Source organism: Pteronotus mesoamericanus, unplaced genomic scaffold, assembly GCF_021234165.1.
Source record: "Pteronotus mesoamericanus isolate MK-2021 breed Mesoamerican mustached bat unplaced genomic scaffold, CSHL_Meso_final contig_53, whole genome shotgun sequence".
In the NCBI taxonomy this organism is placed as follows: Eukaryota; Metazoa; Chordata; class Mammalia; order Chiroptera; family Mormoopidae; genus Pteronotus; species Pteronotus mesoamericanus.
The window spans coordinates 48,391-64,080 of NW_026555195.1; the positions used below are offsets into that span (position 1 = coordinate 48,391).

At 58.6% G+C, this 15,690-nt stretch overlaps 1 protein-coding gene across 2 annotated transcripts in view; it reads left to right on the forward strand.

Annotated features, from left to right (window-relative positions):
* The window catches only part of DCPS (decapping enzyme, scavenger), a 37,724-nt gene extending 22,955 nt beyond the window's left edge, over positions 1-14,769 (forward strand). The window contains exons 3-7 of one of the 2 annotated variants that reach the window (XM_054579442.1): positions 3,015-3,160; positions 7,968-8,081; positions 12,469-12,579; positions 12,672-12,731; positions 13,058-13,093. In XM_054579442.1, coding sequence (XP_054435417.1) covers positions 3,015-3,160; positions 7,968-8,081; positions 12,469-12,579; positions 12,672-12,731; positions 13,058-13,063 — 437 coding nt within the window. In that variant the 3' untranslated portion in view covers positions 13,064-13,093. Of the gene's footprint in view, positions 1-3,014; positions 3,161-7,967; positions 8,082-12,468; positions 12,580-12,671; positions 12,732-13,057; positions 13,094-14,374 lie in introns of those variants that run through there. The other variant, XM_054579441.1, reaches the window with a different exon arrangement.
* Positions 14,770-15,690: the final 921 nt, after the last annotated feature.

A 15,690-nucleotide genomic window follows, 5' to 3' on the forward strand; every position in this document is an offset into this window, starting at 1 on the left:
ACGGTGCGGTGGAGAGGGTGCCGCTTTAGCCAGGGCTGCCCCCGAGCTCTGAGGAGCTGACCTCTGGGGAGCGGCCTGACTCATGCAAGGGCAGCCGGGCTTAGGCGGGAGGCCTGCCTGGCAGGGGAACGGCTGGTACGAGACCTAGAAAGGGGCACATGCTTGACGCAATTGAGCGGAGGTAGGTGGAGATCCGTTCGGCTGGAGCAGAGATACGCAGGAGGAGGACGGTGTGAGTTTGGGGAGCCGTCCGGACACGGTGATGCAGGGCTGAGTTGACAGGGGTAGGGAGCCAGAGGACAGTCCAGGTTTGAGGGGGTCAGCCCCTCAGGAGAATACAAACTCAGCCAGCCCCACCCCTGACGCCAGCACAAGAGAGTCCCGGCTTCCGGTGGTGGCCTGCCAGAGGCTGGCCCCCAGGAGGGACTGGCTCGGAGGCCATGAGCACAGCAACGGGGTTCCTGCATCCAGGAAAGGGAGGACAGCAGGAAGTGAGCTGTTGGAAAATGTCTTTTCACTGCCCGACCCCACCCACTGAGGGGAAGGCAGGAGGGGGCTGGCCAGTGAGGTGCCGCTCCCCCAGCACCCTGGGTGGCAGGGCAGTCTTTCGACAAGCCTTGGCAGACAGGGGCGAGCTCGGAGGCCCAGCAGCGCTCTCATGGGGAGCAGCCAGCGAGCCCCAGACTGCGAGCACAGGCTGTGTGTCCTCTGCCAGGAGGGCTCGGCTGTTCTCCAACAAGATTTCTGCCTCATCCCGCCCTTCTCCCCCATGCCGTGAGAGCACCATTGTTCACGGCTCTTCTCCCTGCGGCCCAGCCCAGAAAACTGGGGCAGCAGCGAACCCCGGCGTGAGAGCTGGTGCTGGAGGAGCACTTTCCCTTTGCAGGTGGGGGCACTTTCTCAGGGCTTCCCATCCCCTGCTCATTGACTTCTCACAAGGCCCAAGGCTGCAGAGCTGCTGAGTGCGGACTTAGGATTTGACCCCAGGCTGATTGCTGCCTGAGTCTCTGTTTTTTTCACCAGGCTGCACGGCAGACAGCATGGGATTCCCCTGTATCCACTGCCAGGGCCACGGCAGTGCCATTCAACCTATTTCAGGCCCTCTCCTGCCTCTTGAGACCCTGGTGTGCGTGACCTCTGGCTTGTGAGAAGTGAGGAGTGAGAGGGGCGGGAGTGAGAAGTGAGGGACAGCTGCTGCCACCGCCTCCCTCTCAGGGCCCAGTACAGAGATTGCCAGGAAGTGGGGTGATACTTACTTAGCTTCTCCAGTGGCCCAGACGACATGTGTTGTTCAATGTTAACAACAACTCTTTGGGGCAGGTTTTATGGCTGCCCTTTAACAAATGAGGAAACTAAAGCTCTGAGAGCCAGGTCACAAAGCTTTTGAGAGGAGAGCCGCACGTCAGTTTGGATCCTGTGTCTTCGCACTGTATTGGCTTCCAGAGCTGTTGGAGTAGTGGCCCCTGATCCTGCCCAGAAGTCACGTGCTTGGTATGGCCCCTGAGGACGTCTCCCCCCGGGCTGGCGTCGGAAGAGCACTGACGGTAGGGCGAGAAGGCCGGGTTGGGGCCTGCCTCTGCCGCACCCCACAGCGTGACTGACGTCTGATACGTCTCGAATTGCCCTCAGCACTTTCACTCGCCTATGAAATGGGGGTTAAAATCCCCGCTGTGCTCAGACCAAATATGAAAGTATGGGTTGGCGGGTCTTAGTTGGTCTTGAGGTGCGTGAGCAAGTGTGGGAGCTCGCCGGAGTGTGAAATGCACCCGCAGGGCCTCCCGCCCCTTTTCTCTGGATGAACTTGTCTAAATCTAGAGTAAGGGAGTCTGGGAGGGCGTGGGTCTTTTGAGAAACATCCTGGTTGATTTTAAACACCATTTCCCTTTCCCGTCCTGAATATCTTGGTTGAAGCGCCATGTACATGGGTGGACAAAAGTAGCTTTCTAGTTCATATGGAAAAAGACAAATGCTACAAATAAATAATGCAATGATAAATAAATAACACAATAGTAAGCTGTAAACCTACTTTTTCCCACCCTTTTATAAATATTACAGTAATGATAACCGTTGTAACAGACGTTATTAGAAATAGAAGAAAGGACTTCACCAGGTGGTATTTGACCAGGACCCTACCCAAGAGTCTCTTCAGGAGAACTGCACAATTTCCTTCTGGTGGGACAGTGATTCTCAACTATGGGCAGTTCTATCCCCCAGGGGACATTTGGCAGTGTCTCTGGAGACATTTTTGGCCATCACAGGTGGAGAGAGGGTTTTACTAGCGCCCCGGTAGGAGCCTGCAGTGCTGCTAACCACCCTGCAATGGGCAGGGCGGCCCCACGACAGAGAACTGCATGGGCCAAAATGATGGTGGTGTCGAGGTTGAGAAACCGTGGATTAAAAATAGCCAGCACTTGCCCAGTAAATATTTACTGTCTGTCAGACATTGTTCTAAGTGTTTCACAGGTATTAACTGGGTTAATCCTCCTGATCCTATGACATCCTCAGGTGACAGATGGGAAAGCAGGGGCATGGGAGGTTAAACGACTGGAGGAGCAGGAGAGGCGGGACTGGAACCCGCCGGCCCCAGGGCGCGTGCCCATAGCCACCACCGTGCTCCCCGGCATTGGGAGGGCTGCCCGGCTTGGCATTGGGGGCCCCACCTGGCTTCAAACCAGGCTTCAGCTGTGGGTCCAGACACCCATACACCTAGAGATTCGGTGTGTGAGACGAGTCAGAAACTTTTCATTTCTGTCCCTAGAAAAAGAAGGAGGAAGCACACGGGGCAGGTGATGAGTTTTCCAGGCTCTGAGTGTGGCCCCGCTTTTGAATTCGGTGGCACAGGCACCTTGTGGGAGTGGATCCTGGGTGACTGAACCTCAGCCTTTGCCTGCCTTTGCCAGGGAACCGGAGGCGAGGCAGAGGTCACCCCCTTTCTGTGGTGGGACCAGCGCGGGGCAGGGCTGGGCAGAGAGCAGGCCTCACTCTGCGCCCCGGGCCGTGTTGTGTCGCTGCAGATGTGAAGACAACCGTGGTGTACCCGGCCACAGAGAAGCACCTGCAGAAGTACCTGCGCCAGGACCTCCACCTGGTTCGAGAGACAGGCAGCGATTACAAGAACGTCACCTTCCCTCACCTGGAGTCCCAGAGCCTCAGCATCCAGGTGACTGGCCCGGAGGGGGCAGACTGGGGTGCTGTCCCCGTGGCTCGTGTATCTTTCTCCAGCATCAGCCACGGTCTTACCAGGAGCAGCACCGTCCCGCAGCCCGCACTGTCCCTGTGCTGTCTGCGGCGTCCCTGTCTGCCTGGTGCATGCCTGCTCACGCCGGGGCCGGACAGGACACAGTGGACCCATGGCCGCACGAGACGCGGCGTCGGGAGTGCTGGGGAGGAGAACCGGCAGGGAACGGGCATAAACAGTCCGGCGGTGAGGGGGTAACGATTTTACAGAGGGTAGTCACTGATACGGGAACTGACCCCGGTCTTGGGCGTGCCCCTGAGCTCCCTGGGGACCCCAAAGCAACCCAGCCCATTGGCGCGCCTGTGTCTGCTCTGCAGCAGCCCCGATACCGCCTCTGAGGGGCTGCGCCCTTGCCAAGCATCTGAACGGGCGGAGACAGGCGCCCGATCGGGCCTGCCCCCCCACCAGGCTCTTAAGCCGGGTTCTGCCTGCAGACCAGCCTCCAGACACCAAGTCTCAGAGTAAAACACTTGCCCTTCGCTAGTTCTCCCTTGCATCCACCCCATGGAGGGCAGGATGCCATTGTCCCGGGGCCTTCATGCAGACCTCTTCTCCCAGGGGCTGTGTCTGGGAGTTGGCAGCATCTCCTGAGTGTAGGGCCAGATGCAGGGCCATTTAGCTAGGAGGTTCCCCATACTCCTTGGCCTGGGCCCCACGCCAGCCAGCGCCTCTGCCTGGAAGTGGCCCCATGTGAGGGCTCGGTGTTCACTAGGACGGGTGAGTTGTTTTCTTGTTCGCTCACTGGCTCTCACTGTCTCCATGGCTTTCTCACTCACCCTTGTTCTCCTTGAGCATTTCTCCCTCACTCTCCCCAGGACTCAGGTTACAGCGGCAGAAGGTGTTCCATTATGGGAAATTCACAGCTGGTTCTCCCAGACCCAAAAGAGGGGCTGGTGTCCTGGGTGGAGGGGCAGTGTGGGGCGAATGAACTCAGGAGAGGGAGGAGAGGGAGGTTGGCAGGCTGGCGGGAGGCCCCGTGTGCCCACAGCCCTCTTTCCCCACCTGGCTGGTAGCCATGGTCCACCTGTGCAGTATTCGCATAGGTTCCTCTGGCTCTCACTGGCTGGATTTTTTTTCTTCTAAAGTCCCACCACTTGCTCTGTCCTCTAAATAGAAAAGAGCTATGTCTCCATCTTCCTAGGTAGCTTCTGCCTTCAGAATCCTGGAGGGATCTCCTGGAATATATGTTCTATGTACTGGTTGCACATCTGTGGGATTCAGGAGAAGAAGCCCTTAACATAATCAGTGTGAGTCATACATGTACTTTCTCATACACCATGATTCAGATCCTTTTGGAAAATAATACAACAAAATCCCACTACCCTACCAGCTTCTGTTTGACATGAGTACTTGTGTATTCTTTCTTGGCTGTTTCTAGTGAGTTTACAAGCACTCAGCTTAACTGGCAATAGCCACTATGTTTACTGAGCCTCTGCTAGGTACGGGCCCTGTGCTGGGCTCAGTGGGTCACCAGGTGAGCACTGCGGTGCCCCGGTAGCCTTCTAGGAAGACAGCCGTGTGGTCTGACGGTTGCCACGTAGTGAGGTGAGCACTTTGTATACGAGGTGCAGTGGTGACACAAAGGGGGAGCGGGCAGCCCAGACAAGTGGGAGGGCCTCCGAGCAGAGGGGGTCCTCCGGCTGGAAGGGACAAGGCGAAGCTGACCAGGCGGGCAAGGCGGACAGCGCACTCCAGGCAGAGGGCAGAGCAAGCACAGAGGCACCGAGGGCTGGGGAGCTGACGGGCAGCAGGAGACGACAGGAGAAGGCCAGCAGGGGCCGAGAAGAGGCACGCGCACTTTGTCCAGGGGTTCCCCCACCCTGCTGACCGTCGGGGTTGCCTGGTGAGACTTTTTAAAAATATGGAACCTAATCCGTATATGCTGGATCAGACATTTAGGGAGTGGAGCTGGAAAATTTGTATTTTAATAATATCTCTTTCTGCTGGTCATCAGATTTGAGAACAATTGCCAAAGCTAGTGCAGGTCCCCTGAACAGTTTAATCATGTGCATAACGTGATTGGAGTTAAAACATCAGCTGGGGCGTGGTGAGAGAGGAAGCAGGAAGGCTCGAAAAGCCAGCGTGGGCCTGGACCGCAGCAGAGGCAGCGGGGGGCCTCAGCAGCGAGCTGCGGGGTAGCACTCAGGAGCTGGTTGAGGGGAGAGCCTGGGGTGGCTCCAGGTCTGGTCTGCGCGATGAGTGGACAGGTAGTGGGACTGTTAACCAGGACAGAGACAGGGACAGCAGGGAGGGTTAACATGGAAGACAGTAAGTTCAGTTTGGGACTTTCTGAATCCTCATGAGGTGCCAGGAACTGTTCTAAGCATTTTATGTGCATCACCTCAAAAAATGTTCACGGCAGCCCTTCGGAGACAGGAATTCAAAGCCAGGCGACCTAGCTCCAGGGTCTGTGTTCTTAGCCGACTACCCTCTTTGGCTCCTCAGATTTGGTACTTTTAACTTCCTGTAAAAGTGCCCAGTAAAAAATGCAGTGGGATGTCTGGATTCGGAGCAGGAGGGGTCATCGGGCTGAAAACGCCTGATGGTGTGTCACTGAGTCGAGGCTTCAGGTCAGCCAGGTTTCGGTTCCCATTCTGTCACCTCAGAGCGGCGTGACACTGTCCTTCACCTCTGAAGCCCAGTTTCCTTGTCTAGAAAAGGCACCCACAGTCCTGGAGGAAGTGGAGAGAGGTGCCATGTGTCATGTGCCTGCTGCTGCCTCTAACACAGAAAAGGCACCGGAGTGGTCGCTGCCATTATGCACACACAGGTGACAGTTCTGGGGAACAGGACAGGACAGTGCAGAGCTGAGACACTTGGAGGAGCAGGCAGGTAAAGGGCGGCCAGAGGAGGGGCTGGCAGGTGGATGAGCAGAGAAGCAGGAGCGTGGAGGAGGACCACGGTGTCCCGGGAAGGTCAAGAGGGGTCCGGGGGAAGATGCCAGTGTCACTCAGCGCTAGGACGCCCTGCCAGGTGCCTTCCAGGAGCCGTCAGGGCTCACTCATGGGCCTGTTGTCATCGGGTGGCTGAGTCTCCCGGCCGTGCTCTCGGGTGGTGTAGCTCCCTGCTGCGGAACCCCTAGGCTTTGTGTGAGTTCTTTTCCCTGCTTCTCCTTTTCTCATGTGACGCTCTGGCCCGAGACTGCATGTGGATTTCGGTCCCTCCTGCTCTCCCAGAGGCCTTTCCCACATGGCCTGGGGCATGGGGTCCGAGACCATGCTCTGGCTTAGAACTGTATGAACTTCTCACCCCTGCTCTTTCCTTTGCAAAACAGAGTGTTCACGGCCCCAAATTCCCAGGATTGCTCCGAGGACAGTCCCGTGAGGCACTGGAGCCTGGCCCGGCGCTGCGCTCACCACCCCCTCCTCCACCCTCGCACCGGCCTCAGTCTTGCCCGTCGATCCCCACCACCTCCATCCTTGCTGTCGTCCTCTTCCTTCCCCCAGTTGGACTTGGGGCCTCCACCTGCCATACTCAATTCAGATACGGCTGCTAAGGCGAACAGCCTAAGGTTTCATTCTTGGATAGATTTTACTCTCTGCATCTCTTAGGCAGGAAAGGAGGGAGGTCAAAGTTTATTTCTGAGTCTTGTTTCTTAATTACCAGCTTGAAGATCAATGTTCCAAAAGCAGAAGGTTGGGTCCCTTTATCCTCTGGACCTCTCCCAGGGAACGGGGCAGCCAGGCTTTTCTGGGGAAGTATGGGCCTTTCTTCTCTGTAGTGGGTGGACTGCATGGAACCGGTCTGTGGGTCTTCCTGGGGCGCCTGGTAGGCCAGCTGTTTGCAGGCAGGTACCCTCTGCTCCCAAACTCTTCACCTCATGTAGCCACACTTGACCTTGGCGTGTTGGCCAAGCACTGAGGAGAGCCAAGGATGCGGACATGGTGGGTGAGGCGTGGCGACCGAACCAGCCCCGACCCTGGCCTTTGCTGCCACTGCCTGTGCCACTCTTCTGGGAGTGGGCAGAGGGGCCCCCTCTCTGGCGGTGTCAGTGCCCTAGCCTCCCCACCTGCTGTGACTGGGAGGCGGGTGGGCAGCAGCGTGAGCCAGCACTGCCATCTGTCCAGCTTTCCGTCAGGGCTCCTCCCCTTTGCAGAGGGTGCTCGGAGCTGGGGGGAGGGCGCAGTGCCGAGGTCTGAGGTCTGAGGGTCTGAGCCCCGTGAGGTCAGGGGCCTTAGCGTAACCTCCCTGCAGGAGGCTGCTTTAGAAAGGCCGCCCAGACCTTCCTTGTAAAGTGATATCCTTGGGACCCACGCAGTGCCCACGGAAGGGCTCCCTGAACCTTGCGGACTGCAGCAGATCAGAGGTGTGTGGGAGGGCCGGAAGTCCTGGTTGGCAAGGTGGCCTTCGGGTCTGCTTTGTCACGCAGGGGCCATGTCAGCTGGCACCGCTGTGGCTCCAGGTGAGCAGAGGTACTTATCCAAGCACAATGAGAATCCCCGGCAGGGGTGAGGGTGGGAAACCCACATATATTACTTTCTAGAACCTACGCCTTTCCCTGCCCGGCATGGAGGCAGCTTCTCCACAGCGGGATGCTCCGGCCCGATCACGTGCTGTGGCCTGCATAATGCGGACGGAGCCCGTGGAGACCTGCGCTCACTGGGCAGCCTGTGGGTAGATCCCCTGAGGTCGGTGGCAGGCCCTGCTGGGAGCTGCCCTAGCCCTGTCTGGGGAGTCCCCCCAAGGGGCGGTGATGGATTTGAACCCCTCTCTCTCCGTGTCCTTCCAGTGGGTATACAACATTCTCGACAAGAAGGCAGAAGCCGACCGGATTGTCTTTGAGAACCCAGACCCCTCCGACGGCTTTGTCCTCATTCCAGACCTCAAGTGGAACCAACAGCAGGTAAGAGACTCCCCGCCGGGACTCTGCTCTCAGGCACCCTGCCCCAGGCTGCTGGCCCGCCTCAGTCCCACCCTTCTTTCTCCTGCTGGCCTCCCAGTCTCTGAGCAGATTGTAATTAACCGGCGGAGAGAGGTCTGAGCTCCGCAGTGCTAGTGCATACCTGTCACTCACAAATGTTTATACTTGAACGGGTCAATTTAAAGCCCTTTCTGTGTCCCCCAGCTGCCCTCCGCACTGTGTATGGGTGTGAGGGGAGTGAGGCAATGTTCGCGTCACCACATGGGCCACTCTTTAGCCAGCCAAGCGGCTTGGGTGGCCGCTCTCACCTTCTGGAGCCCCGTGGTGGACCGTTTGCTTTTCTCCGTTCCCCCTAGCCACCCCTGCAGATCCCAGCAGGCCCGTGGTCTGAAGCGGTGACAGGCAGCGAACATGGGGAACAGCCTGGTGTCCCTGACACCGCCCTAGGCACAGAGGAGGGCTGCTGGCAGCCTCTCCAGCCCCTGAGCCTCTCAGCTTTGTTTCCTGGGCTCCGTGCGCCAGTGCTTTCTCCTCGCCTGCTAGGGAGCGGGTCTCCAGCAGAGCCACCAACTCTCACACTGGCCTCTCCAGCGCCCTGTCTTTCCCCATCCTCCCTCCCTGCATCTGCCCATTACAAATCAGAATGCACCGCCCCCTCTGCAGGGGGCCTGCACGCCCTGACCACACCGGGCAGGTCAGAGATGCTTCTTACAGGAAGTGCTGTTCCCACCACAGCAGGTGAGGGGCCAGGGGAAGGCCAAGGAAGCCAGAGGTGGGACTGCTGAGTAGGAGGCAGGGACTAGGCAAATGCCTCTCTTCTCTTGTGCATATTCCAAGCTCAGGTTCCCATTCTGCTTTTTTGGGGGTCCCTCAGGTTTTTGTGCTCCTCACTCAGTCATGAGCCAGGCAGAGGCATTGCCCTAAGGTCCGGGCTCCGTCTACCTTGCCTTGGGCGCCCTCCATCTTTGCCTGCTCGTTAGGCCTTTGGGTCCTCGCTGAGCCCGCCTGCCGTGTGCTTGGTTTTGCTTTGGCGATTTCCAGACCTGCTGTGCGCTCCTTCTCTGCCAGAAAAGGGGGCTGGGAGCCTGTGGTTGGGGCAAGGGCCAGCGTCTCAGCTCAGAGGCACACAGGCAAGTGAGTGCGAGCTGTCTCGTCCTAGAGGCCTGAGCATGGCTCAGAGGGTGGCAGGGAATTCGAAGGGAGTTTCCAGAAGTCGGAGCGCCGCGCGATCTGTTCGAGCCAGCTGAAATCGAAGTGTGGGGTGCTGTCGGAGAGAAAGGCTGAGAGAACACCTGCGCTCCCTGCATCTCGTCCCCGCCTCTGGCCTCCATGCAGGAAGCCGGGACTGGCTCTGGAGATGGCGGCAGAGCGGGGACAAGGTCCTGGGGGGAGCAGTGGCAGCTCTGGACGCTGCATCCGTGCCGCTCCCCAAACCCCGGCTGCCCCCTAGCAGCCCTGTGCCTGGAGGTCCTGGGTGGCGCACAGGGTCACGGGGGTCGGGGTGGGGGTGGGGTAGGAGGAACCTCTGACTCACAAGATCCATGAAGCCTGGGGAGCTTGTGATTGGCATGGGCGGGGGCAGGGGGGTGGTCTGAGGGCAGACAGCAGAAGGCAGCAGACTCCTGCGTCTCCGCTCTGGAAGCCCTGACACGCTCGACCCATGGCCCTGAGGACGGAAACCAGTGTTCTCCTGCCCTGGTGCTGGCGGGCGTCCTGCCCGGCTGGCCAGTGGAAGCGCCCTCTCTCGGTTCCCTTGAACACAGGAAGGGCTTCAGGAACTGCACTGGGCTTCCAGCGGCATGTCTGGACTTCCCCTCAGTGGCCCTGGGTGGGCAAGCTAAAATGTCAGGCCCTCCTGGGTGGCGGCATAGGGGCCGTTGTTCTTAACCTTTGCTTAATTAGCCCTGGTCTCGGCAGTTCCATATGTCATTGTCTCAAATCCTTGATCTGTGACAGAACACCAAAATTGACAGTTCCCTGACAGTTAGGCAGTGTGTCCCGCAGGGAACCAGGCTGGGCTGGACTTCTGTCCTTCCCTCACAGCCGCCGCAAGGAAGGAGGGAGGGGTGCCTGGCATTTTCTCCGAGGAGCCTTCCTCGTTGCCTGGGATCTCCTGCTGCTGCTGTTTCTCCCAGACGTGTATCTTTACATGATTCATATGTATTTATGTGGCCCCCAACGGATGGCTGAGGATTAGGGAGACTCTGTGTTCATCTGTCCATCCATCCACCCATCCATTCCACAAATATTTATCAAACCCCTAATGTTTGCTAGATACACTGCCTTTCTCAAGGTTATAACATCCCTTCCTCAACTCTCGTGAAGAGAATATCTGTATGTTTTATTTGCTTGTTTTTCTGTCAGCCTGGTTTAACCGTGCACACAGTAAAAATGCAGGCAGTGAGAAGGGTGCGCAGTGAAAGTGAGTTCCCTCCATGTCCCTGCCCCAGAAGAGAGGAGTTCTCTGTCCTTCCAGAGAGAGTCTTCGCATATTTTTTTATGTGTGTGTATATAAAAGCATATGTGTACATTTGTGTTGATCTAGGCACACACTTTCAGTTCATGGAGTTTAGGTTCTTTGGTCTAAGGTTCTCAGACCAGGAGGCTGTCCCTTTGGGTCACTCCAGAGGCGGGGAGGGTTGGCTCTCCAAAGCTCCAGCCAGTCTGTCTTGCTTCTTGCCAGAAAGCTGTTACATTGATTGCGCTGTCCTGCCTTGTAAAAAGAGATTGATGGTGTCTCCCCCAGCGTGACGCATGGGCCACCTTCTGGGGTGCCAATCTGAGAGGGGCATGGGCCGTTCTGGGGTGCCTCACCAGCCCCTCGTCTAGCCTTTTCAGACCATTCAGATCAGGGCCGGAGGCCTTTGACGGCCGCAGGAATCTGGGGTAAGGTCTGATACCAAAGAAGGGCTCCCTTCCCTCCCTCCCCAGCCCATGAGCTGACACCCAGCCCCAGGCGTCGCTCCTCCCTCTGCGCCCCTGAAGCAGAGAGGTATGACTTAATGTCGCGTTTGGGACTTGTCAGCAGACACCATTTAAAACAAATGCTATTATTCTTTGGTTGTCCTATGATGGTGACACATGGAGCAGCTGGAGACATTCATACACACACACACACACACACACACACACACACAACACCCCATCCCCCACCCCTCCCCACGCTTAAACAGTTTTGTTTTCTGGCTTCTTCTTGGTCCTCTAACTAGTGAGAGAGTAAATGTTTTGGACACATGTCATGAGAAGGGAGAGCACAGAAGGGACTTGTGGGGCACAACTGAGGCCTGGGTGGGCACAGCTTTGCCGTCTGCCATGAGGCTCCCCCTGGCAGAGAAGAATGTCTGGCAGGAAGAAGCACAGCTGGACATCGGGTACCATGTGGGAAATCTCATTCTCACTTTAAATCGGGGCTCTCCAGGAGTCGGCCGGGTGACTCATGGTGGCCGGATTATCTCGTTGAGGAACCAGCAACACAGACTGCAGGGCTGAGGGCTGCTGGGATCTCCCCGGGCCTCACCCACGGAGCCCTGGTGTCTGGGGCTGCCTCACCCCGGGAACATGGTAACCAGCCCAGGCCAGGTTTGGGTGAGCAGGGAGGGAAGGGCGTTGCCTGGGCCAGAGGAAGAGTTCATTTGCTGTCCTGAGCAAGGTCTTGTTGGCTTCAGTTCTTTGTACTATTGTGAACACAGGGTTTTGGCCAGGGGCTATTTTCCGGAAGGACAGTGGGAATGGCTGCCTGTGAGCCCTGGGAGGTGGGGAAAGAGAGGAAAAGGTGAATCAGGCTCTGCCAGCTCTTGCTGACGAGCTGGCCCCAGGCTCCCTTTCCAGCCTGCATACCCCTCCCGTGCCTCCCACAGGCCTCCAGATAAGTCGGGTTCTTTGCTCTCCCCTTGCAGGCCCTCTGCCTTCCTGCCTCTGAGCCTTTGCTCCCCCTGTTCCTCAACCTGAATGCTCTTTCTCTGAGCTCACATCTTGAAGACCCAGGTCCCCTGCCTTCTCTTCCCAGGAGCCTCTCTGGATAGCCCTTGCTAGCAGTCTTTCCTTCTTCCTCCTGTATGTACTCTGATTGCTTCATGTCTTACAGTAGTTACTCGTGTGAGTGCGATCAGGCCGTAAGCTCTTGGAGGAAAGAGCCGTCCTTGGCCCTTTCGTGGACCCCACCAGCCTTGTGGGCACAGAAGTACTCCACTCTGCCAGTCTTTAGCAGGAGGCATAAACAGACGTTCTGTTCTTTGGGTCGCCCCATCTCATGCACCGGGGGCCTGTGGATTCCTACGCTGTCGGGGGGTCGGTCCTGCTGTGGGCCCGTGGGGCTGGCTAGGGCTGGTTCTGTCACCTGCTGAGCCTGGTTCACCCCTGGCCTCTGCAGCTCGATGACCTGTACCTGATCGCCATCTGTCATCGCCGGGGCATCAGGTCGCTTCGGGACCTCACTGCAGAGCACCTGCCGCTGCTCAGGAACATCCTCCGGGAGGGGCAGGTGAGTTGCCCTGGCCGAATCGCCTCGAAGCCCAGAGTGACCACACTCCGATTTCCGTGTGCTCCCTCTACCGCTTTCCTCACCCTTCCCAGCAGGTCTGCGACGGGGGCTTCTTTCTGGATGTCAGTGGGGGCTACACACAGGCTCTTCAGGTGGACCCGCAAGGCCCCGCTGCCTGGTCCTGCCCAGCCTCCCACTCTCCGCTCAGCCACGCACCCTCTCCCTGCGCTTGTCCTCCCCGTCATTGGCCCCCACTTTGGCCCCCGCCTTTCTCCGGCAGGCCCCGCCTGGGACGCCCGCCCATCCCAGGACCGCCCGCCTCGCTCATGACAGCCTGTCAGGCAGCCGTGTTTCTTGGGTGGCTGGGTCGCAGCCTCTGCTACAGGAAGGCAGGGACCTCCTCACCCAGCCGGAGGGCAGGGACTGCATTCTCCAGCACCTGGTCTTCAGGGAGACCCTCTGTCTGGGCTGTTCACAGAATTGAATGAAGTTAGAGAGGAGCTGAAAGGAGCCCGAGGCGAGGGACGATGCGTGGAGAATCTGGGGCGGCGGCCCTGACTGGCGCCCTGACCCAAGCCAGCTGGCTGCCCTTGCGCCCCGCCTCCCTGGGCCTGGGTGCCGGGTGGGGCCCTTCTGGAACCTCCGTTCGGTAGGGCGGCTCTCAGGCTTCTTCCCGCTGTGGGGCATTGGGAGGCCCCCCACATAGGGCCCATGCCCGGGCCCTGCAGTCATGGGTGCTCCTCTCAGCAAGGGCTGCGGTGAGGCGGGCATGCACAGGGAGGAGGGCCCTGCCCAGGCGCTCGTTGGCCTCGGGACCCAGCTCCCTGTCGGTGCCCTCGCCGCCCCCTCTCCCTCCAGACCCCAGTGCCCTCTCTCTGGCCGCCTGCCCTTGTTTGGAGTAACTCGCTGCTCTCCTCAAACACCTGCTGGTGGCAGAGAGTGGCGCCTGTCTTTCGAGGAGATGCCTGGCCAGCATGTTCACCTGCCCTGGCAGTTCTGGCAGCCTCGCCCTGCTGTCCCAGGAAGCCCTTTGGGAGCCCTGGCCCCGGCCCCGCCCTGCTGCAGAGCCCCCCAGGGTGAGCCCCGAGCACGGAGCACAGTTCTGGGGTGTGTTCCAAGCCCACTGAGGCCCTTCTTTTTTCCCCTCACCTCTGACTCCCCTAGGGATTTGCCCACAATGGAAACCAGAGTCTGCTCTTGAACGCCAAGCCTTGGAGGCTCTGGAACAGGGGTGGGCAGAAAAAGTCCTGCCCTGAGCCAGGCGGGGCCGGGGAGGCGGGGCCCCGGGAGGCGGGGCCTGAGTCAGGGCTCTCCCAGCCGGCCCCCGCCCCATCCTTTCCCCTCTCTCAGGCCCTGGCTCATTGTTTCCCAGCTGGGCTGGATCGCTTGCTGAGGGGGGACGGGCTTCCTCCCACCCACCTGGTGCTGTGAATGTTCACAGGTCATCCCCAGTCGGGTCTGTGGGGCCTACCCTTAGGCCCTGAGACTCTTGGGACTCCCAGCAGCAGCTGCTTGAGGAAGCAAATGTTTTACCTGGGTTGGAGAGGGAAACCCTGATCCAGGCCACTGTCCCTCCCCTTCCTTGGGAGAAAGGGCCTCAGCTTTGGTGCTGTCACCTGCGTTTGCTGATCCTTAGAAAGAAGACAGGGACCTGAAGCACAGCGTGCACAGAGGGCTATTTAGAGGGCATTTATTAAATGCCCAGAGGCTGGCCTGGGATTAGGGCCGGAGGAGGGCCTGGGCCGGTTCACGGGCAGCACAGTGACCCCTTCCCTGCTGCCGCCCTTCTCACCAGGAAGCCATCCTGCAGCGCTACCAGGTGAAGGGGGACCGCCTCCGCGTGTACCTGCACTACCTGCCCTCCTACTACCACCTGCACGTGCACTTCACAGCCCTGGGCTTTGAGGCCCCTGGCGCCGGGGTGGAGCGGGCGCACCTGCTGGCAGAGGTGATCGAGAACCTGGAGCGAGACCCCGAGTACTACCGGGAGCGCACCCTCACCTTTGCCCTCAGGGCGGATGACCCCCTGCTCAAGCTCTTGCAGGAGGCCCAGAAGAGCTGAGTCCACCCAGGGCTGCCCGGAAGAGAACACAGATATGTGGGGCTGCGTGGAGGGGATTTTTAGCACCAAATTACCATTTTTTAATGTGTTTTGTACTGGCTTATTTCTAGTATGTGAATAAAGCATTGGTCTCATTTGGTGTGGACTGACGGGGCCGCCTGGGGGGCTGGTGCTGAGGCAGGTGGAGAGGGCAGAGCCGGGAAGGCCTTGAGAAGGGAGGTCTGCGGCGGGCGGGGGGCGGGGCCTAGGGACCTGGCAGGCTGCCAGGCCAGACTGCAGATCCTGTACACCCATCCCTGCAATTTCTGTGTCCGGGAGTGGACTGTGCCTCTCCCTGTTTTTCGTCCTGATTCTACTGCCATGTCCCTCTTCTTCCTTCCTGATGGAGTGACCCTAAAAACCAAACATGAAAACTCTGGAAATAATCTATAGCGTTTTTTGATGGCACTTCCTCTTTCATTCCCAGCATTGAGGTCGCCCCTCCCGGGGTGAGTCAACCCTGCTGATAAACTTGTTGACAAAGATGAAGGATTGCCCCCCCCAGACAGGGAAGGGTTTTAGTAAGAATCGCGACGCATGCCCAAAAAGCCTGCCTTCATCCCTGTTACTTGGTCCGCGAGTCCCCGGCCTTGAGGTTATTGTCTCGGCAAGAAGACAAAACAAACTTGCAGGAGCAGCCAGAAGATCACGTACAAAACAATGCACCAGCAAGGACAAAATAACACGGGTGCCGTGGCTTAGGTCCAAGGTGTGACCTGCGTCACAGGCCCCTGTTCCTACGATCTCAAGGCCAAGAAGGGACTTCAGAAGGGACTACAGGCCGATGGCCTGAAAGGAGCCAGCACAGGCATGTCAGGCTGCAAAGGGTGGTGCAGGGTCCCTGCTCTGCTGGAAGGGTCCAGCAGAGCAGGGACGCGGGCATGCATGTCGAAGGCACACGAGTAAGCACATGGTGCTCTCCAGCACAGAAGATGGGTGCGTCACAGTGCCGGGGGGCTGGTCAGTGCTGGCCAGGCCTGAGGGCACCGGCCCCGGCTTGGCCTCTGCAC